This window comes from Panthera onca, chromosome B3 (assembly GCF_046562875.1).
Source record: "Panthera onca isolate mPanOnc1 chromosome B3, mPanOnc1 haplotype 2, whole genome shotgun sequence".
NCBI lineage: Eukaryota > Metazoa > Chordata > Mammalia > Carnivora > Felidae > Panthera > Panthera onca.
In genome coordinates, this window is record NC_138344.1 from 144,771,293 (window position 1) to 144,793,633 (window position 22,341).

General features: G+C 49.1%; 1 protein-coding gene across 5 annotated transcripts in view; it reads left to right on the top strand.

Annotated features, from left to right (window-relative positions):
- The window catches only part of TDRD9 (tudor domain containing 9), a 110,994-nt gene that overhangs the window by 44,676 nt on the left and 43,977 nt on the right, over nt 1-22,341 (top strand). For 3 of the 5 annotated variants that reach the window (XM_078447794.2, XM_078447791.2, XM_078447793.2), the window contains 12 exons: nt 1,591-1,655; nt 4,030-4,084; nt 4,236-4,320; nt 5,703-5,760; nt 8,933-9,037; nt 14,072-14,169; nt 14,791-14,922; nt 16,007-16,172; nt 16,256-16,319; nt 16,923-16,986; nt 17,282-17,326; nt 18,623-18,676. In XM_078447794.2, coding sequence (XP_078303920.1) covers nt 1,591-1,655; nt 4,030-4,084; nt 4,236-4,320; nt 5,703-5,760; nt 8,933-9,037; nt 14,072-14,169; nt 14,791-14,922; nt 16,007-16,172; nt 16,256-16,319; nt 16,923-16,986; nt 17,282-17,326; nt 18,623-18,676 — 991 coding nt within the window. The remainder of the gene's footprint in view (nt 1-1,590; nt 1,656-4,029; nt 4,085-4,235; nt 4,321-5,702; nt 5,761-8,932; nt 9,038-14,071; nt 14,170-14,790; nt 14,923-16,006; nt 16,173-16,255; nt 16,320-16,922; nt 16,987-17,281; nt 17,327-18,622; nt 18,677-22,341) is intronic. The other 2 variants (XM_078447792.2, XM_081796003.1) reach the window with 2 other exon arrangements.

A 22,341-nucleotide genomic window follows, 5' to 3' on the forward strand; every position in this document is an offset into this window, starting at 1 on the left:
GAGACAGAGTGAGAGTTGGGGAGGGGCAGAGAGAGAGGGAGACACAGAATCCAAAGCAGGCTCCAGGCTCTGAGCCATCAGCACTGACGCGGGTCTCGAACCCATGAACCGTGAGATCATGACCTGAGCCGAAATCCAGCGCTTAACTGACTGAGCCATCCAGGTGCCCTCACATTTTTTTTTCCCCTTGGGTGAGTTTTAATAGTTTGTGTCTATTTAGGAATGTGTCCATCTCCTGTCAAGTATCTACTTTGTTGGTGTACAGTTTTCCATCGTATTCCTCCGTAATCCTCTGTATTGCTGTAAAGTAATGCCCTTTCTTTCATTTTTAAAAAAATGTTTACTTATTTTGAGAGAGAGCACGCATGTGTGAACTGGGGAGGGGTAGAAAGAGAGGGAGACAGAATCCTAAGCAGGCTCCATACGGTCAGCACAGAGCCGGATGCAGGGCTTGAACCCATGACCGTGGGATCACAACCGAGCGAAAGTCCAGAGTTGGACGCTCAACCAACTGAGTCACCCAGGCGCCCCTTTCATTTCTCATTCTAGTATTTTGAATCTTCTCTCTTTTTTTCTTGGTCAAAAGCTAAAGATTTGTCCATTTCTTTTTTTTTTTATAAATTTTTTTTTAAATGTTTATTTATTTTTGAGAGAGAAAGAGAGATAGCATGTGAGCAGGGGAGGGGCAGAGAGAGAGGGAGGCACAGAATCGGAAGCAGGCCCCAGGCTCTGAGCTGTCAGCACAGAGCCTGATGTGGGGCTCGAACTCACGAACTGCAAGATCATGACCTGAGCCGAAGTCAGACACTTAACTGACTGAGTCACCCGGGGGGCCCCAAGATTTGTCCATTTCATTGATCTTTTCAAAGACCTGGGTTTGAGTTTGTTGATTTTTGTTGTTGTTGTTTTACTATATCTTACTAGTTTTCACTCTAGTCTTTATTAATTCTTGGAAGAGCTGATCAACAGCACTCTGGGCTGTGCTGGGACCAGTACCTGCAGAGGAGAAGGGGTGTGGAGATTAGCTAATGACTGCAACACAGCGTCTCTGGGCCCCCATCTGTTCCTGACGGTGTCTTACTGCTAAACTGAAGACACATGATTTGCTTGCCTGTCTCTGGTCTCTCCCTCCTGCTAGAATGTGAGCTCCACAAAGAGCAGGGACCTTGTTTGTCTGTTTTGTTACTGCCCCGTCTGCCTGCACGAGGAGAGCTCACAGTGTGCAGAGAACCAAAGTTCTGATTTCACACCGAGGAAATATTTTGACAGGAGTGGGAAGGCAAGCTGATGGTTTGAGTTTAAGTTTTACTTGTAGTTATTTTAAAAGTTTTGTATTTTGAGATTCTTGATTACAATAACTAAAGTTCAAGGGAAAGTTTGGCAGATGAGTTTTACGGGAATCAAGACTCTTGGGCACCCCCAGTGACTGTGGAACCATGTCCCAGGACCTCTGTGTTTTTTTACATACAAGAAAACATGCTGGATGATCTGTATGAGACTTTCGTGATCAGAGGCCGGGGCTGTCGGGGTTCTAGACCAGCAGTGGCTACTTTTGCCAGATTAACGTTTGTGCACTCACATTTGTAACAGGAGCAAGAGCTCGTCGGGTGCCCAGTTTGTGGCGGAGCGGAGCAGCGTGTTGGTGTTCTTGCCAGGTGAGTGTCCTGCTTGTGGCCTGGAATTATAATGCCCTTGATGGAGGCTGTGTTTGTGTCTAGCCCATTTTGTGAAAAATGGTACTTGGCTCTGTGTGTTTAGTCTTTTTAGACCCCGAGAACATGAGCACATGTGATTTTCAGTTTGATCTCTTATCGTAACCTTTGCATTGCTAAAATGATGATGAAGAGTTTAATTTTTTTTAAGTTTTTTTAAATTGTGCTTCAACTTTTGTAGGCTTTCTTTCTTTTTTTAAAAAAAAAAAATTTTTACACTTTACTTTTGAGAGAGAGAGAGACAGAGAGAGACAGAGCATAAGCAGGGGAGGGACAGAGAGACAGGGAGACACAGAATCCGAAGCAGGCTCCAGGCTCTGAGCTGTCAGCACAGAACCCATGAACTGTGAGACCATGACCTGAGCTGAAGTCAGACACTTAACTGACTGAGCCACCCAGGCGCCCTGATCCTTTTTTTTAAAAGTTAATTTATTTACTTTGAGAGGGAGAGAGCATGAGCAGGGGAGGGACAGAGGGAGAGGGAGAGAGAGAATCTCAAGCAGGCTCTGCCCCATCAGCATAGACTTGTTGATTTTGACACTTAACCGACTAGCCACCCAGGTGTCCCAAGAGTTTAATTTTTATTTTATTTAATTAACTTATTTTTAAGAGTTTAATTTTTTAAAGCCAGTTTTATCTGCTTCCAAATTTTCAATAAAGTAATCGGCTTTGTTAAATTTGCCATTTCACATGTATCATTGTAAATGTGAGGTAATGGCCATCATTGTACACGCAAAGCTTAATGACGATGTTGCTGTGACACCATGAGAGTCATCAGAAAAGTCCTTGTGTCCCTATCTCAATATTTGGGAAATCGGCCTTGTGAATTACCTGAGAAAGATTAAAGATTAATTGGTGGTAAATTGTGCTTTTTCAAAATGATGTTTTTGATTTTTTAAATACAGTGGTATAGTTTGGTGACACAGTATGACGATAATTCACGTATTTTTGGTTGTTAAAAGGTAATGATAGCACATGAGTCTTTGTACTAGTAGTTTTGGAGAACAAAAACCCTGAATCAAAGTAGCTTTACTTAATTTTGGGATGCACCATTTGAGTTTGCAGCTTCAGTTATGTTTTGCTTATGTTGCTATGGATTAATTTTGTACCCGGGAAACAACCATCGCTGACAGTGGGGTGGGGTTGCAGTTACCCCAATAAACATTTATCAAAGACTGCTGTGCGTGTGGTAGCGTATGAAGGAGAAGTAGGGCCAAAGCAGAGCCACGGTGTACTAGCTCAGGAATACCTAAAAAGGAGATAAATGCCTTCTAACTGTTAAACATTGTCTGCGGCAAATATTTATGAATGGTATTTTACAGTTTACTTTGTCTTGTTTCTGTTACGTGTTTATGTGAACGCAGTTGGATAGATGTTTATTTCGTGAATTGATCTTTTGGGAGCCGTTCTGTATTCGTTCTCTAGGACTGCTGTAACAATGCTACGAAGTGTAAGGCTCAAAACAATGGGAATTTATTCTCTCACTGCTCTGGAGGCCCGGAGTTCGAAATCAAGGTGTCAGCAGGGCCTTGCTCCCTCTGGGGCTCCCGGTAGAACCCTCCCTTGCCTCTGCTGGCTTCCAGCAGCTACCGGCCATCCATTCTTGGCGTTCCTTGGCTTGTGGCTGCGTCCTTCCTATCTCTGCCTCCCTTGTCAACGTGGTGCTCTCTCTGTGTGTCCCTCTCCCTTCGTCTTATGGGGACACCGGCCCTATTGGAGTAAGGTCCCGTCCACTCCAGTCTGACCTCACCTTAGCTCGTTACGTCCGCAGTAATGCTGTTTGCAGACAGGACCATGTTCTCAGGTACTGCAGTTAGGACTTAGCACCTCTTCGGAGGACACAGTTCAGCACATTACAGGGTTGATAGTTCAGGTTGGGACAAGAGCACATGAAAGTTTGATGTATCCATAGACATTTTTTAAACTTAATGAAAAAAATTTAGCCTATCTGTGTGACCAGGACTTTTTGAGTACTATTTTTTGGTTGTAAAATGTTACCTGTTGACCATAGAAAGTTTGGAAAAATCAGTGGGAAATAAAAAAGAAATGTAATTATTCGGATGGCCACACTTGCGGGCGGTCACTGTTGTGGGAAGGGAAACACCAGAAGAATGTTTTTTTTTCTAATTTTTGAGTTATCGGTGGTCAGTGTCATTGTATTTTTATTTGTAATTGAGATGTAATTGGGCAAACAGGATAACAAAGTCAAAATGAATTGGTAGGGCCTTTTTTTGAAAAGGACGTCATCTCATTTAAAGGTTGTTTTTTAAGCAGCAAATACATCTTTTTTCCTCTCTCCACTGTTTTTCGTCTCCAGGTCTGGGTGAAATAAACTACATGCATGAACTTCTCACAAACATGGTTCACAAAAGGTATGTTTCAAATGATGTGGCTCTGTCTTTACTGTTCCGTTATTGTTTCTGCCCTAAAGGAGTCCCATCAGCTCAGTGAACAGTTGCTCGCTTTTGTGTGTCCTCACTTCTGTTCTTTATGGACATGATATTTCGTTAATCTGTTCCCTAGGTTACAGGTTTATCCACTCCATTCAAGTGTGACTTTAGAAGAACAGAATAACGTGTTTCTAAGTCCAGTTCCTGGGTACAGAAAGGTAGGAAACCGGGAGGGGACTTGCAAGCACTTCAGGCACGTTTTCTGCCGAGACTGGGCCGTCGCGGAGCGCGGACACCTCCGCTAGCTGGCCTGACGCGCGCCGCAGCTGGCGGTGACTCACCCGGACGCGTACTTGCCCGAGGAGCCGCGTGTGTCGCTTCTTTCTCATCTTTCGTTTTGTCGGTCGGTCGCTGGTATTCTTTACCTCCTCCGCTTCAGGGTGTTGTTGCTGGTGGATTCTGATGCTTCTCACCTCTTGGCGTTTCTCAGACTGTGGGACGGTTGCGGTGTCTGCAGCACTGCCCCGCGGCCTTGGGTGGAACCCGCATTCTTGGTCCCGGTGAAGGGGGACGGCTTTAACCTCAGGTTGTGCGTGAGCCGTGGCAGCGTCTTAGCACAACCCTTGCAGAGCTGCTGACGGTGGTCCGGAACCTCAGACGCACAACCCAGCCCCCTCGCTTCCTGGCAAATGTGTGGAACCTCCAGGGGTGGCCGGCCCCTGCACGGTGCAGGCTCAGCCCTTCCTTTGGGTGTTAGCTTGGTCGTGCCTTTTGCCCCGTGCTAATCCCAGGACCCCGGAAGCACTGTGTCCGAGGTCTGGGACGGCTGTCTTTGTCTGGCTTCTTGCCTGTTGCTTTTAAGCACCTGCCGTGTTGCCGGGCTTTGTGGGCATCCAGTGATTATGCCAGGAAGAGTGGTAGCAGTTAAGGTCATGCATGTGGACCTGAACAGATAGATGGCCTGGGTCCCTGTCACCTGTAGTGTGTCTTAGCAAACGGCTTTTGTGAGACTGAACTTCTCTTGGAACATAGAGCTGTTAGGGAGGTGAATTATAGCCATGTACATCTGGACTTGAGTTACGGTCGTGTCACAGTGCCTGGCGCAGAGCACGTGTCCAGTGCCTGGGCGCTGTGACTTAGGCACTGCGGGTCCGTAGGTACTGGTGATTGAACCTGTGCTTTGCGCCAGGAGCGGTTGGAAGCACTTTACATCTGTTAACTCCTGTGATCTTCACGGCGAGCCTGTGGGTGGGCATCATTATTCTTGTCTGCGTGGCATCTCTGAGGACAGGGAGGTAAGGAGGTGGCTCAGGGCCCCACCCCGGTGTGGGGCAGAGCCTCGAGGTATACAGGTTTGGCTGCTGAGGCCCCCCTGTCCCCACGTTGATCCCCCCAGCCTCCTCCCAGACCCTTGATCAGTTGTGTTTTATAGAAAATAGGAAAACTGTTAATTTAAAATTTTGAGTCCATTGTCTACGTTAACAATCTTTTAAATAATTTTTGAGCTTGAGTTTTTTTTTCTTTTTTAATTTTGCCCAGCGTTTCCAGTATATAGCAGGAACGTCAGATGCTTTTTTTTTTTTTTTTTTATGTTCGATAGATTATTCTGTCCACCAACATTGCAGAAAGCTCCATCACAGTTCCAGACGTCAAGTACGGTAAGATGCTTCTCTGTTTTCTCCCCGACATAAAGCACGGTACTTAGAGGCCCGCTTGCCCCTTGAGGGGTTGCTCTTCCTCCTCTTCCCCAACTCTTGGCTGTTGCAAGAGAGAATTTAGAAAAGCAGGTTCGTACAGCTTCTCTGCACTCGTAGTTCACCAGTTCCTCCCCTCCCGGGGGCGCTTCGCGGGCCTTGGTGGACAGTGGGGCCTGGGGCTGCCCCAGGTGGTGTTCTGTGGCTGGAGGGGGGTGAGGCAGGAGCGTCGGGGAAACGGGGAAGCGTAGCGGGACGCTGTGTCGGCTCGGCAGGGAGCCCTTCCTGACTTAGCGTTCTGCGTGCATGTCCTTGATTGCTTTGTTCTCGGATTTTCTAAATTCGTTAATTCGTAGTTTGAAGCTCCCCGTGTGCCAGGCACTGCTCTGGGTGCCGGGAGCGCGGTGGCGAATGGGCAGAAGGCCTGTCTCGGGGCGATTGCATTCTGCCGGCAGAGACAGGCAGACGGCAGGCAGAGACACGTGTCATTTCAGGTGGAGCGGAGCGCTCCCTGTAGGGGAGCACATCAGAGGGCTACGGTCCTTGGGAAGATGAGCTTTCAGGGTGACGAGGGCACGCCTGGCCGAGGACGCAGTATCTGGACAGGACCTGAGCTGAGTGAGGAGTGAGCTGTGGGAGCAGGTGGTTCAGGGTTGAGGAGCGGCAGGGACGGCGCGGCTGGACAGATACGCACGCACACACGGAACGTGGCAGTGTCTGGTCTCCACGCCGGGGACCGTTGGGTGCTGGGGAGATGGTCACCAGGAGAAAGTCCGCGTTCTCAGGACACCTTCAGGGGTGGGTGGTAGGCGATGAATAAGACCGGAGCTCGTGGCAGGTGAAGGGACGGGCGTGCAGGAGGCGGACGTGGAGGAGGGAGTCGTGGGAAGGACAGCGGACGCTGTTGGCAGAACGGCCGGGGCGGGGTGGGCGCGTGGGGAAGAGCGTAGGAGGGGCTGAGGGTCAGAGTCCGCGGAGCGAGTGCAGGAAACGGGGAGGCCGGGAGCTGGCTCAGGTGAGCGGGGAGGACGTGGTTGGAGGGCGAGGTCGAGGAGGTAACGGGGTACCAGGTCACGCAGAGCCTTCCGGGGCGTGTGAAGGCTTAGGGTTTTGCCGGCAAGACAGGATTTGGAGAGCAGGGACGACATCGTCTGGAGGCTCATTCAGGGACAGACCGCAGTGAGGCAGGGGGCTTGGCGGGCTGAGTGAGGAAGGAGGGGGTGACTAGTGCGGGCAAGAATCGGCGGCGGGTTACAGGGGGATGGTGGCCGCAGGGCCCTATCTGGTAGGTGTGCCAGGGGATCTGGTGTGGGACTGTGGCAGCCGGAGCGGCACGGTGAGGCACCTGCTGCCCGTCCATGGACACTTGGCTGTGCAGGCCCGGAGACCGGCGGGCGGTGGTGGCACGTGGGGAAGGCGTTTCTGGTGTTGGAAGGGGGGCAGTGATGAATTGCAGAGGCACAGCCAGCAGAGGCCTAGAAACCGAGTCAGGGCTTTGAGGAAGACGGGGTGGATAACATGTCATGCGGATGATTGGTCAAGTTTGGAGAAGACTGGAAATTTGGCCATCGGGTCAGCAACGTGGATATCATAGGTGACCTTGACCAGAGCAGTTTTGCTGGAGGTTAGGGAGGGAGGAGAGGAGAGGGGCATCGGGGACCGTGCAGTTAGCACACGCTGCTGTCAAGGGGAGCAGAGAAACGGGGAGGTTGCCGAAGAGTGGCCGGGCCCAAGAGCACACCTTTCCCGGATGGACGGGAGACCCAGCGTCTGGGTGACAGGAACGGTGCAGGGGTGCTGTGGGAGAGAGGGGCCTGCTGGCTGCGGCCTCGTCCCTGTGCAGGGATACGATGGGGTACCACGTGGGCGCCGGGCCTCCTTGTACGCGTGGGCGCCTTACCCTTGTGCCCGGGGAAGGGCCAAGTGTGAGGACGGGTGGCAGAGGGAGCTCATGGGGCCCTCTGCCACCCCTGCTTCCCCTGGTGAACTAGAGGCACGATGCCAGCGCGGACTGAGAATGGGGGGCCGTAGAGCGTCGAGGAGAAGACCCTAAAGGTGGGGGGTTGACGGGCCAGGTGCCCCAAGGGCCACTCGAGCCTAGTGGACAGCGATGGAAGGGGGGCAGTCAACCTGCTGGCCCGATGGGTCTGTCCTTCCCTGGTCCCAGGGGCCGCACAGTGGAGGTGGGAAGTACGTTTCCCAGGGCTATGGGGGAGGGGACCCCAGCAGATCAGAATGGGAGGGCACAGAGGGAGGTGAGGAGGTGGGTGGAGGGATAGCTAACAGGTCACAAGATGGACAGTTTGTGGTGCCGTCGGCAGGGATTAAGGATTGCTGGGTAGGCCTGGAGGCAGGTTTGGAGAGAGGCACTTGCTGTCACTGTGTCAGGTGGGGCTGCTAGAAGGTGGGGGACAGGATGATCGGAGGAGAGGGTTCATGGAACCAGGAGCCGGAATGCCACCCACATGGTTTCCTGGGCCTGGAAGTCACCAGAATTCGGGTGGGAGAAGTAGAGGAGGGTGTGAGGACCGGGGAGCCATAACGGAGGGGCGGTGGTGGTGAACTGAACGAGGCAGAGGTTTTCCAGGAGGGCAGTGGCAGTGAGGGTGTGGGAGGGCTGGGGAGGGGCAAAGAGAAGACGGCACCCTGCCGGCCAGCGTGCCCGCTTACCACAGTCAGGACAGGGACGATCGGTCCAGAGGAGAGCTGGAGGGGCTTCCGGCAGCCAGCTTTCACAGAGAGGACACTGCAGCACGGAGAGACTAGGCAGCGTGCCTCCTCCCCCCCAGGATGTGAGTCCCCGCAGCCCGGCATCGTGGCTGCTTCTGTGCTGCCCACGTTGTGCCCTCTGACCCTCTTTTGCGTGCAGTCCAGATGGGCTTTTCTTGAGGCTTGTCGGGTCTACAGGGCTTATGCTCTTTGTGCCCAAAGGCTCTTGTCCATAGAAGAAAGAATGTGGCCACAGCCTCTATCTGTCCTGGGTGGTAAGGAGTAGCCAGTGCTCTTCCAGAGTCTTCTGTAATGTGCACTGATCTGAAGGCTGCATGTTTCTTGCTGTTTTATCCCTGTGCATTGTGATTATTACACAGTTATTTCTTGTTGGCATGGTGTTTACATTCCTTTTTTTAAATGACAGTTATAGATTTTTGTTTGACTAGAACTCTGGTTTGTGATGAAGATACGAATTACCAGAGTCTGCGATTGAGTTGGGCCTCTAAAACCAGTTGTAATCAGAGAAAAGGTAAGGCACTTGTGTTCCAGCACAATAATGAATTGGTGGCAAATTCAGATGTTTTAAAACATTGTGGTTTTTGTTTTTTTACTCTTATGCAGATACTTTCTTTACTGAAACCAGTTTTAAGTTTTAAGCAACAATGTCTCATATCGTCAGACTATGCATTTAAATTTGTGATTCTCCTCTCATCCTAGAATTAGGTGACAGTCTTTATATATAACGGACAGGCATCTGATTATTTCAACACTATAGTCTTTTGCAGTGGATTTTATTTTTTTTAACTTATCTTTTTTTTTTTTATGTTTATTTATTTTTGAGAGACAGAGAGAGTGTGAGCAGGGGAGGGGCAGAGAGAGAAGGAGACACAGAATCCGAAGCAGGCTCCAGGCTCTGAGCTGTCAGCACAGAGTCTGACTCGGGGCTCTAACCCATGAACCATGAGATCGTGACGTGAGCCAAAACCAAGAGTCAGACGCTTAACCGAGCCACCCAGGCACCCCTGCGGTGAATTTTAGAAAGCGTTTGGGGAATAGTTATGGAAACCAGATACATTTTTGATAATTTTTAAAAAATATTTTCTTTACTTTTGAGAGAGAGCACAGATGGGGGAGGGGCAGAGAGAGGGGCACAGAGGATCTGAAGTGGGCTCCCCACCGACAGCAGAGAGCCTGATGCGGGGCTCGAGCTCACGAACTGCGAGATCATGACCTGAGCTGAAGTCAGATGCTCAACCGACTGAGCCACTCAGGTGCCCCCAAAGTTTTGATAATTTTTAATTAACTTTTGATAATTCTTCCTCTGTCTTCTGTCCAAGTTCTGATCCTTCTAGGGTTGCTTTTCCTAAGCAGGTTCCACAGAAGGTTCATTCAGCATTTGCTGTGGCACATGTACTGCTGGGGAGTTGAGGGTGTGGAGGCGTTTGTCAGGGTCTGGAGGGCTTTGATCACAGTGGAGGTGTGGTTGTGATGCACGGAGGTAGGTTGCTACTGTCACCTGCGGGGACTGGCCCCCGGGGACAGAGTTCTTGGTATGGACTGAGCGTGACTTATGTTTTATTAGAGAACTTTTAGGGAGGATGGGCGAAGGGCTATTCCAAAAATACCTGTTGGGCAGTAAAGCTACCCCATCAAAAATAGAGTCGAGGCAACATTTATTGAGTGCTTACTATGTGCCGGGCACGATTCTGAGTACTTAACGTGAACTCATTTAATCCTCCTGCCACCCCGTGACCTAGTCCGCTGTTGACATCCTCACTTTTTACTGGTGCAGCGGAGAGGCAGAGAAGGGGTGACGGCCTCAGGCTGTCCTGGACAGTGGGGGCGCTGCTCCGGCTGCAGTCCACATCCTTAGCCTGGGGCTCTGCTGCCTCCCCCGAGACGGCTGCCCAGAGAGGGCGTGAGAGCGAGTGGGTAGGTCACTCAGGGCCGGAGCCAGCTTCTCATCGCTTTGGGAAAACCGTATGTTGAGTCACGTGTTATAAAATTGAGCGAAAGAAAGGATAATAAACTGTAATCATCTTACTGTGTCTTAGCCTCCCAACCCAGAATTACCCCCCCAAACAAGTCCCATGCTTAGAAAAAAATTGACTAGAAATAAACACACAAAAACCTTTGGGTCTTTAGATTATAGGAGTCTTAGCCTTTGTTTTTCTGTATGTTCAAGATTTCTGTAATAAACATTCTGTGAGAAGTAGGAAAATTGTCCCTGGAGTCTCTCAGACACAGGCCAGCATCTCCCAGCTTGTTGGCAACGACACCTCACAGAACCGTAGTGCAGGGTCCGGATCAGGCGGTCGGTGTCGGTACAACACGTAGACCACGGACCGTCACTGCTCAGTTTTACACGTGCCCCGGTGCGTGTCCTCTCTGCCGTCTGACGTCACGTGCAGACCCGTGTAAGCACCGCCATCAGAACGCAGAACAGGACAGCTGCCCGGAAGGAGCTGCCTGGCACTGGCCTCTCTGCCAGCCGCCGTTCTTCCCCGTTTTGTCCTTCGTTTCCAGGATGTCATCCGGGTGGAAGCGCGCAGCTGGGGACTTTCGGGATGGGCTCGTTTCACTCACCACCGCATCCTTAAGATCTACCCAAATTGCTGCGTGTATCCACAGCTCTTATTTATTCATTAAATGCTTATTTGGTTTTGAGAGACTGAGAGCATGAGCAGGGGAGGGGCAGAGAGAGGGAGACAAAGAATGAAGCAGGCTCTAGGCTCTGAGCTGTCAGCACGGAGCCTGGCCCAGGGCTCGAACTCAAGAGCCGCTAGATGGTGACCAGAGCCAAAGTTGGTCGCTCAAGCAACTAAGCCCCCCAGGTGCCTTTATTTATTTTGAGAGGATGAGAGAGAGAGCACGTGCACGCACATGTACAGGGGAGGGGCAGAGAGAGGGAGAGAGAATCCCAAGCAGACGCCTCACTGTCAGCCCAGAGCCTGACTTGGGGCTCGGACCCCCAAACTCTGAGATCATGGCAGGAGCCAAAACCAGATTGGACCAAATTGGCCACCCGACTGAGCCGCCCAGGCACCCCAGTAGTTCTTACTGCTGGATTCCGTCGTACCATTCACCTCTTGAAGGACGTTTGAGCATCTCTGGTTCCTGGCAGTTACCAATAAAGCCACTAAGAATATTGACGTATGGGTTTTGTGTGCATGTGAGTTTTCGTTTCTCTGGGATACGAGCCCAGGAGTGCAATTACTGGGTGATACGGCAAGCATATGGTTAGTTTTATAAGAAGCTGTGTCAGTCGATAGCCACGGTGGCTGCGTGGTGGCTCCACTCCTGCCAGCAGCGTGTATGGTTCCTTTTCTCCCCACCGGTGCCAGCATTTGGTGTTAACGGCTGTTTTCGTCGTAGCCGTTCTGAAGGCGTGTGATAATCTCTCCTTGTGATTTTAACGTACGTGTCCCCGACGGCTGATGAGGTGAGCGCCTCTTCCTGTGCTTCTCTGCCATCTGCGTGCCCGCAGTGAGGTGTCCGTTTTTGTCTCGGGCCCGGTTTAGAGTTGGACCGTGTGCGTGGTGACTGGTGAGTCGAGTTCTCCCTGCCACCTCGATGCTAGTCCTTTGGGAGACGCTGGATGTGTGGTTTGCACACCCTCCCCCAGTCCGTCCTGTATGTTGTCTCTTCGTCCTCTTCCGAGGGTCTTTTGGAGAGAAAACTTTTAACTTGGCTGAGGTCTTCCTTTTGGGTGGTGTTGGGGGCCACGTGTCAATGCTTCACTTCTGCCTGCGTCCCTGGGGGGGTTTCTCCTGTGTTTTCTTCTCACGGTTTCGGAGATGTGTGTTCTGCGTTTATGGCTGTGACCCATTTGGATGAACTTCTGTGAGAGGTGTGAGGTTAGGGGCGAGGTCCCTCTCTTTGCCCGTGCGTGTCCCATTCCAGCACTGTTGAATTTCCCGCGGAGTGGCTTCTGCGCCTTTGTGTGGTGTCACGGGCGCTGTGCACCTCTCCCTGCCCTGCACCCTGCTGGGCCCCTCCCGCTGCCTTCTTTACTTTCGGAAGTGTCACGCTTCTCCCTCCCAGGGAGGCAGGGTTTAGAATGAACTTGTCCCTGTCTGCAGAAAACTCATTTGTGATTTTGATCGGAATTGCATTAAACCCATAGGACGGTTTGTGGAGAATCGACGTCTTTGTTATGCTGGGTCTTCAATCCCTGAACACGGTTTGTGTCTCCACTTACTTCTTTAATCAGCTTGATTGTTTTCAGCATGCAGATCCGAACTATTTTATTTTACTCGGGGTGATTGGAAATGGCGTTGCATTTTTCATTTCGGTTTTTATGTGTTCATTGCTGCCGTGTGTATAGATGTGTGAGTGACTTTTGTGTGTTGATCTTGTACCCTGTGGCTTTGCTGAGTTCACTAGTTGGTTCTCGGAGTTGGTTTCACTTTTGTCTTTTGTCATTGCCTTGGAGTTTTGTACTTAGAGAGTCCTGTCATTGGCACGTTAAGGTGCAGGGTGGGGGTGATGATGGCAGTGCTGGAAGTCCGGACTCTCCACTCAACTCCCCGCGGGTGAAGGGAACTCCCAGGGGAGACAGGTGGAGGTGGGGGGCAGGAGTCCAGCCGCCCCTCCGTCTTTCCTGACGCCACCGGTGGGGAAGGAGACAACCTCCCTGGGCTGCCCCGTTTTTAAAAATGTTTGTTTATTGATTTTGAGAGAGAGAGAGCGAGAGCGTGTGTGCATGCACACGTGAGCAGGGGAGGGGCAGAGAGACAGGGAGGGACAGAATCCCCAGCAGGCTCCTCTCTGTCAATGCAGAGCCTGACGCGGGGCTCAATCTCACAAACCATGAGATCATGACCTGAGCCGAAATCAAGAGTTGGACGCTTTACTGACTGAGCCACCCAGGCGCCCCAGGGCTGCTGCATTTTTTTAAAGCTGGGTATTTATTAAGGACACCCTTTCTCCTCCCCGCCCCTCTTTCTCCGTGGGAGATTTTATTATGTTTAGGGATAAAGGAGTTTGTCCTCCACAAGCAATACAGTCACGAGAGAAGAGTCCTCGTATGGTGGTCCGTGAGGGCCAGGCCTGGTTCTGAGCCCTCATTTCACGTGAAGCAGCTGTCATGACGGCAGCCTTTGCGGAGGCATCGGGACTGATGGCCATGGTGAGAAGCCCAAGGCAGACGGCGACAGTGACAGCCTACACATGTCTCATTGCACAGCCACGTCACTGGGGGAGCCTCACCGGCTCCTGCCAGCTATGCTTTTTGTGTTTTTATTAGTGTGAGCTTTGCGTTTGCGGGAAATGTCTTGTATTTAAAATGTTTTGATTTTCGTTGCATATTGGGGCCAACGTGGTTTTCTTTAGAAATAACGCATCGCATTGTATGCTGTCGATCACGGAGGAAACTTCAGTGCTTAATCTGCCTACATGAGAGGTCTTTGAACACCAGCTTATTCTGAAGTCTTTACCGACCTGGTCTGGTAGAAAATAACAAGGGCTTTTCTTAATATTTAATGGTTATTCTTACATACGTACTTATGCTAACGCGAAGGTGATTAATGCCAAACGGTGTTTGGATGTTTCTCCTTCGCAGGCCGTGCGGGAAGAGTGTCTAAAGGACGCTGCTATAGACTGATCCACAGGGATTTCTGGGACAGCTCCATCCCAGACCACGTTGTCCCCGAGATGTTGGTAATGCTCTTTGGTCATTTCCAAAGTTTGCTTTTTATAGATAGAGTTTTATTGAATGGTCTAGGTAATACAGTGTTAGGTGTTATAATTTTGATTCCAGGAAAATCACTGTCTGACCAAACTAGTCTTTAATCACAGTGCTGGCTTGCCATTTATTGAGCGCCCCGCGCTCGGCCAGGACTGCGCATGCTTGTTAAATTTGTAGTGAGAGGAGTGGCTCCTTGTGCCTGCGGGCTCCAGCCCCTTTATGGCCCTTAAGCGTGGGGTCAGCGCCGGCTTCCTCTTTGTCCTCTCTTCTCTTCTTCCTTGTCTTTCTCTTTCTCTTCCTTCTTTCTCCCCCCTCCCCCCTCCTCCCCCTCACCAATCTGTTTCTTTCCCCCTCCTTTCCCATCTGTCTCTCCCCCCTCCTCTCCTGCCCTGTGTCTCTCCCTTGCCTGCACATCTTTTTTTTCTGTCTCTTCTCTTTCTCCTCTCTCACCCTTTGTCTCTCTCCATCTTCTGTTTTTCTTTCTTTGTCTCTTCTCCTCTCTCCTGCATCTGTCTCTGAAGTACTAGTCATGTGTAGGTAGGTTAGGTTAATTTATTTAATTCTTCTGTTTCTAAATGTTTTGCTCTTTTCAGCGTTGTCCGTTAGGAAGCACGATATTGAAAGTGAAATTGCTGGATATGGGTGAACCGAGAGCTTTGCTGGCAACGGCCCTTTCTCCACCTGGTCTGGGTGACATTGAACGAACCATCCTTCTGCTAAAGGAGGTAGGCCTGCGTGATGTTCGTCAGTGCTGGGAAAGCTCAGATTTTGTTGGGTAAATTTTGGAAGTTTTGTGACATGGATGTCTTTAAAGTACTTTGATTGTCATGAACAATCAGCATTTGCTTTAAAAAGCACCTGTAATGCCTCGTCGTCGATACCCGGCTCCATACCTGTTGTTCGCCCCAGTTTTGTGGGTGATCTCGCCGAGGCTCTTGCCTTTGCTGGGTTCCCCTCCCCGGGCCCCTCGCAGCCCCCATGCCGTCTGCCGGCCTTTGCTGCCACGAGGGGAGGAGACGCAGCGTGTGGTGATGCTGAGGGGTTTCTGCAGACGTGAAAGTAATGAAAGCCAGTGCCAAGTGGGGTGTGAGTATTTCTTCCTCACAGGCTGTGCGGGACGAGCGTCCAAAGGGCGCTGTCGTGGGCCGACGCGCAGGGTTTCGGGGCGGCTCCGCCTGACCGTGCCTGCCTGCTGGCGTCCACCAGCTCCGTGGCCGAATCTGCACGAAGTCCTATCTGCACGAAGTTCTAGCCGGCTCCTTCCCTTGCCGGAAACTGCTCTGCCCCCTTGGATTCTTGGGCTCCTGGCCCCCAACCCGCCGTGCTCTTGCTGCCCGTGGCCCGGGCCTTGGCCTGTGCGCCGCTTCTTGGGGCTGCGGATGGTCTTCTGGCCCTTGAAGTTGGGGGCGCTCTGGTGTTTCGCCTCTGCTTTGAAACACTTTGATACCTTTGTTTTCTCCCACAGACAGTTGAATACGTCCTGTCGTGTGTGACGTGGTAGTCAGGTCTGCGGTTTAATGTCGTGCGCGCTGTACCTGTTGAATCATAAGTGGACTTTGGCGGGAGTATCTCGAGCATTACGTCCCAGCGCCGCTCTTTTTAAAAAATAAGAAAATGTGTTCTAAATTCCAGAAAGCAAATTAAAAAGACTTTTTTTTGGTAGCATCAGTTTTTCATAAGTCAACTTAGATGTCTTTCAGAGTCTTACCAAGATGTGGTCTTCATTTCCTGTTTAAACTGCCTGCCTCTTGGGAAAAAAGAACCTGAAGAAGTCTGTGCTTGCTGACACCACTAATTTATCTCGTAAAGGTTGGAGCACTTGCAGTGAGTGGGCAGAGAGAGGATGAGAACCCCCACGATGGTGAACTGACCTTCTTAGGAAGAGTGTTGGCCCAGCTTCCTGTTAATCAGCAGCTCGGTAAACTCATAGTCCTTGGACACGTATTTGGATGTCTCGATGAGTGTCTTATTATAGGTAAGTGTGGGCGCAGGGAGGTCTTGGGAGGGCCGTGGACTGCCGCTCTACCAGCCTCACCTCGTCTTTGTTTTCCTCTTTAGCCGCAGCGCTTTCCTTGAAGAACTTTTTTGCAATGCCTTTTAGGCAGCATCTTGATGGATACAGGTATTTAGCGTTTGTGTGTATGTGTGTGCATATATATATATATATATATATATATATGTAGTTTTTTTAAGTATTTATTTTGAGAGAGAGAGAGAGAGAGAGTGAGAGAGAGAGAGAGGAGAGAGAAAATCCCAAGCAGACTCTGCAATGTCCGTGTAGAGCCTGACGGGCTCAATCCCACATACGGTGAGATTATGACCTGAGCTGAAGTCAAGAGTTGGATGCTTAGCAGACTGATCCACCCAGATGCCCCTGGCGTTCCTATTTTTATTTTATTTTATTTTATTTTATTTTATTTATTTATTTATTTATTTATTTATTTATTTATTTATTTATTTATTTTAACGTTTATTTTTGAGACAGAGAGAGACAAAGCATGAACGGGGGAGGGTCAGAGAGAGGGAGGCACAGAATCTGAAACAGGCTCCAGGCTCTGAGCTGTCAGCACAGAGCCCGACGCGGGGCTCGAACTCATGGACCGCGAGATCATGACCTGAGCCGAAGTCGGCCGCTTAACCGACTGAGCCACCCAGGCGCCCCGGCCTTCCTATTTTTAAAAGCCACTTTTTAAGGGCATCGGATGACACCGTTTGTTCTCTGTAGGAACAAAGTGAATTTCTCCGGCAACAGCAAGAGCGACTGCATTGCACTGGTTGAGGCATTTAGAGTAAGTGTTCTCCGATCGGGTGAGGGGGGCTGCCGCCGCAGGGCCTTAGTGTGCGTTCGGACCACAGCCCTTTCTCTGCCTGAAGCACTGTGAGGCTTGTTGGCATCCAACGTTGAACAAACCGTGTTGGAAGAAGTAGATGCGGGGGGGGGGGGGGGGGGGGGCTGGGGCACGTGTTATGAAGTTGTTGGGAAAAAATTTGTAAGTTTTCTCTGGTTAAAATGTGTTGGAATTAGACTCTAAAAATTTTTAATTAGCTAATAAGGTGTTTTGAAACTGGGTCATTTGTTTTTAGACTTGGCAGGCTTGCAGACAGAGAGGAGAGCTTCGGCACCCAAAGGTTGGTCAGCTGTTTCTTCTGTTCATAGTTGGGTGTAAGGATCCAGGGAGACTCCCCTGGGCTTCTCTCACTTGGCCTGATCACCGCAGGTGACACAGGAGAGCACCAGACCTGAGCTGAGGTCGCTGCGACCTGTCCTCAGGGGGCGGCCGGCTGGAACAGGGAGTAGGCGGTCCTTTGGTGAAGGGCTTCGGAGCCCGTCTTCGGGGTAGTGGTCGCTTGTGGAGGTGGCTCCCGGGGCCCACGGCGGAGCTGGCCTTCCACTTCCCGAGTCCTGGGGCTCCTTCTGTTGGGTCTGGAGCCGCGTCAGCTTCGAGTGCTTCGTGCCCACAGGGATGTGCCTGGAGGCGCCGTTCCCAGCGAAGAACCGTGCAGATGGCAAGATTTCATTCTTCCTCGTTGCCGAGTAGTGTTCCATTGTATATATAAACCACATCTCTGTCCGTTCATCAGTGGATGGACATTTGGGCCCTTTCCATACTTTGGCTGTTGTTGCTAGGGCTGCTGTAAACATGGGGGTGCGTGTGCCCCTACGAATCCTGCCGCTTGCAACAAATGGATGGAGCTAGAGGGTATTATGCTAAGTGATGTAAGTCAGAGCAAAGCGTACCAGATGACTTCACTCATATGTGGAACTTGAGAAACTTAACAGAAGACCATGGGGAAGGGAAGGGAAAAAATAGTTTGAAAACAGGGAGACAAACCATAAAGAGACTCTTAAATACAGAAAACACACCGAGGGTTGATGGGGGGGGTGGGATGGTGGGGAAAATGGGAGATGGGCATCGAGGAGGGCACTTGTTGGCATGAGCACTGGGTGTTCTATGTGAGCGATGAACCACGGGAATCGACTCCCTAAGCCGGGAGCACACTGTATACACTGTATGTTAGCCAACTTGACAATAAATGATATGTAAAAACAAAACAAAGCAAAAACACAACTAAGAACCCCGAAACCTTCCTTTTGCTGTTGTTTCCTGAGTTTTAGTTTAGATAATAGGCTTTAAAGAACTCAGTTCTTTTTTTTTTTTTTTTTTGGTCAGGTTTTGCTCTCCTTCTAAACTGATTAGGTTAAAAAGACTGGATAGATTTGTGTGTTTAAATTTGCCTTGCCTACAGGTGTCCCTACAACAGCTGCACAAGTTACCCGTTAAAGCTGCCTTTTAAAGAGTCAGCTATGCTATTTGTCTTGTTGGTGTACGTATTCTTTTTGATTTGTATGAGATCTATGTGTTACGGTAGCCAAATGAACTCTAATTTGTCAATTGATATTGAGTGTTATGCCTTTATTTAAAGGATGAACTTGACTGGGGACGGTTAAATTACATTCAAATCAAGAGAATTAGAGAGGTAAGTTGTAAATTCTTTGAGTGTAAAGATTTATCACATGTGTATTAAATACCCACAGTACACAGGGTGGTAAGCGAGAGCTCCAGCTTTAGCGGAATTTGTATACGTGCTATTTATTTATGATACGATTTTTACATAACTCATAAATATTTATGTCTGTGTATAACTGTAACACCTACATAATTTGTATGTATGGTGTATGTTATGTGTATTTAATTACATATATTCAATATAGTATTCTTATAATTTCTAAAATAACAGCCTCATTTTCTCATTCTGAATATCGTGTACTTGTGCCCTCTCTGATTCTTGATTAGATTTGTGTGTTCAGGGGGGTCCCCAAGACCACACTCGAGCTAAGCGATTCACCAAAAAGACACAGATCTCAGAAAAGCCGTGACACTCATGGTTCTGGTTTCTTATAGCTAAAGGACACACATTAAAACGAGCAAAGGTAACAGGCACAGGGGGAGAAGCCCAGAGATGGCAGGCACAGGGCTTCAGCTGTTTCCTCCGCGTGGGCTTGGTGGGGGGGGCGGGCAGGGCAGCTCTCCTGGCAGTTGTGTGTGACGGCAGGCGGGAAGCGCTGCCAACCGGAGAGGCTCACTTGGGCCTTGGTGTCCAGGGTTTTACCTGAGGGAGGTCTGTAGGCCCGGGGCGCCCGCATAGCTGGCCCTGGTTACTTAGCGGTCAGCCCCGCAGAGGTCCCGCTGGTACTGCGTGGCAGGCGTTCCGCCATAAATCCTGTTGCTACCACAAACGATTTGTCAGGCCCAGGGCCTCAGGCGGACAAGACACTCCTGTGAGGCAGGAAGTTCCAAGGGCTTTAAAGTTCCAAGGGCTTCCTGTGTCCCAGGAACCTAGCCTGTCTTTGGAATGTGCAAGGTGTGGGCAACCCAGGCCTGCTGTGTTCACTCTTCACTGCACTTTGCAACCATGCTTAACCTGTTTTATTTTCAAGGAACTTAACTCTTGGTTTGGTTTGTCAGTTTTACTGCGTTAGGCATTTTTGGGGAAGGAGAGGTAGAGGAGTTTAATGGATTGATGTTTGCTTTTTTTCTGTTTTTTTTTTTTTCTTTTTAATGTTTATTTATTTTGAGAGAGAGAGTGCAAGCAGGGGAGGGGCAGAGATTGAGGGGAGAGAGAATCCCAAGCAGGCCCTGCACTGTCGGCACAGAGCCGGACGCAGGGCTCGATCCCACAAACCGTGAGATCGTGACCTGAACTGAAATCAAGAGCTGGATGCTCAACCAACTGAGCCGTCCAGGTGCCCTGCTTGTTTCTATTAATTGAGTTCTTTGTCTCTTGGTTTACTATTTTAATCTTTCTGAGATGGGTATTTAATCCATTAACATTTCCAAGTTTTTCTAATTAAAAGCCTTTAAAGCTGTGTATTTTCTTGTGTACACAGCTTGGGCCACATTCCGTTGATTTATGATAAGGAGGGATTGTTGTTATTCCTTCCTGTAACCTCTTTTAGTGTCAGTTTTCTCCTTGATGCAAGTGTTTTTAAGAAGAATATTTGAATTTCCTGATAGAGATATTTTTAGATCCCTTGTTTTGTTCATTTCAGATTTTATTGCATTGTGGTCAGAGAAAGTGACTTGTATACTTTTAAACTGATTATCTATCTAAATTAGCTTATAGTGCAATAATGTTTTCAGGAGTAGATTCCGTTGATTCATCCCCTATGTATAACACGCAGTGCTCATCCCAACAAGTGTCCTCCTTAATTCCCCTTGCCCATTTAGCCCATCCCCCCCACCCATGACCCCTTCAGCAACCCTCTGGATGTTCTCTGTATTTAAGTCTATTATGTCTTGTCCCTCTCCCTGATTTTATACTATTTTTACTTCCCTTCCCTTATGTTCATCTGTTTTGTATCTTAAATTCCACACAAGAGTGAAGTCCTATGATATTTGTCTTTCTCTAATTTTGCTTAGCATCATACCCTCCAGTTCCATCCACGTAGTTGCAAATGGCAAGATTTCATTCTTTTTGATTGCCAAGTAATGCTCCATAGTGTATATTTGCCACTTCTTTATCCATTCATCCGCTGATGGACATTTGGACTCTCTCCATACTTTGGCTATTGTTGACAGGGCTGCTATAAACATTGGGGTGCATGTGCTCCTTCAAATCTGTATTTCTGTAGAGCTTGGGTAAATACCTAGTAGTGCAGTTGCTGGGTCGTAGGGTAGTTCTATTTTTAATTTTTTGAGGAACCTCCATACTGTTTTCCAGAGTGGCTGCACCAGTTTGCGTTCCTACCAACAATGCAGAAGAGATCCTCTTTCTCTGCATCCTCACCAACATCTGTTGTCTGAGTTGTTAGCGTTAGCCATTCTGATTGGTGTGAGGTGGTATCTCATTGTGGTTTTGATTTTTATTATTATTTTTTAATGTTTATTTATTTTTGAAAGATAGAGATGGAGTGCAAGCAGGGGAAGGGGCAGAGAGAGAAGGAGACACAGAATCCGAAGCAGTCTCGTGGCTCTGAGCTGTCAGCACAGAGCCCGATGCGGGGCTCAAACTCACAAACCGTAAGATCATGACCTGAGCTGAAGTCAGATGCTTAACCGACCGAGCCACCCAAGTGCCCCTCTCATTGTGGTTTTGATTTGTATTTCCGTGTTGATGAGTGATACTGAGCATTTTTTTTTAATGTTTATTTTTGAGAGGGGGGGGGAGGGAGGGATAAGTGGGGGGGGGGGGCGGTGCAGAGAGAGGGAGACACAGAATTGAAGCAGGCTCCAGGCTCTGAGCTGTCAGCACAGAGCCCAGTGTGTGGCTCGAACTCATGAACCACGATATCATGACCTGAGCTGAAGTCCAGAACTTTAACCAACTGAGCCACCCAGGTGCTCCAAGCATGTTTTCATGTGTCTGTTAGCCTTCTGGATGTCTTCTTTTGAAAAGTGCCTATTCATGTCTTTTGCCTATTTCTTCCCTGGATTATTCGTTTTTTGGGTGTTGAGTTTGATAAGTTCTTTATAGATTTTGGATACTAACCCTTTATCTGATATGTCACTTGCAGATATCTTCTCCCATTCTGTTGGTTGCGTTTTAATTTTGCTGATTGTTTCCTTTGCCATGCAAAAGCTTTTTATCTTGGTGAGGTCCCAGTAGTTCATTTTTGCTTTTGTTTCCCTTGCCTCCAGAGACGTGTTGAGTAAGAAGTTGCTGCAGCCTCGGTCAAAGAGGTTTTTGCCTGCTTTCTCCTCAAGGACTTTAATGGCTTCCTATCTTAGGTTTAGTCTTTCATTCCTTTTGAGTTTATTTTTGTGTATGGTGTTAGAAAGTGGTCCAGGTTCATTTTTCTGCATGTTGCTGTCCAGTTTTCCCAACACCATTTGCTGAAGAGATGGTCTTTTTTCTATCGGATATTCTTTTCCTGCTTTGTCAAAGATTAGTTGGCTATATGTTTGTGGGTCCATTTGTGGGTTCTGTATTCCGTTCCATTGATCTGTGTGTCTGTTTTTGTGCCAGTACCATACTGTCTTGATGATTACAGCTTTGTAGTATAGTTTGAAGTCCAAAATTGTGATGCCTCCAGCTTTGGTTTTCTTTTTCAGGATTGCTTTGGCTGTTTGGGGTCTTGTCTGGTTCCATACAAATTTTAGGATTGTTTGCTCTAGCTCTGTGAAGAATGCTGGTGTTATTTT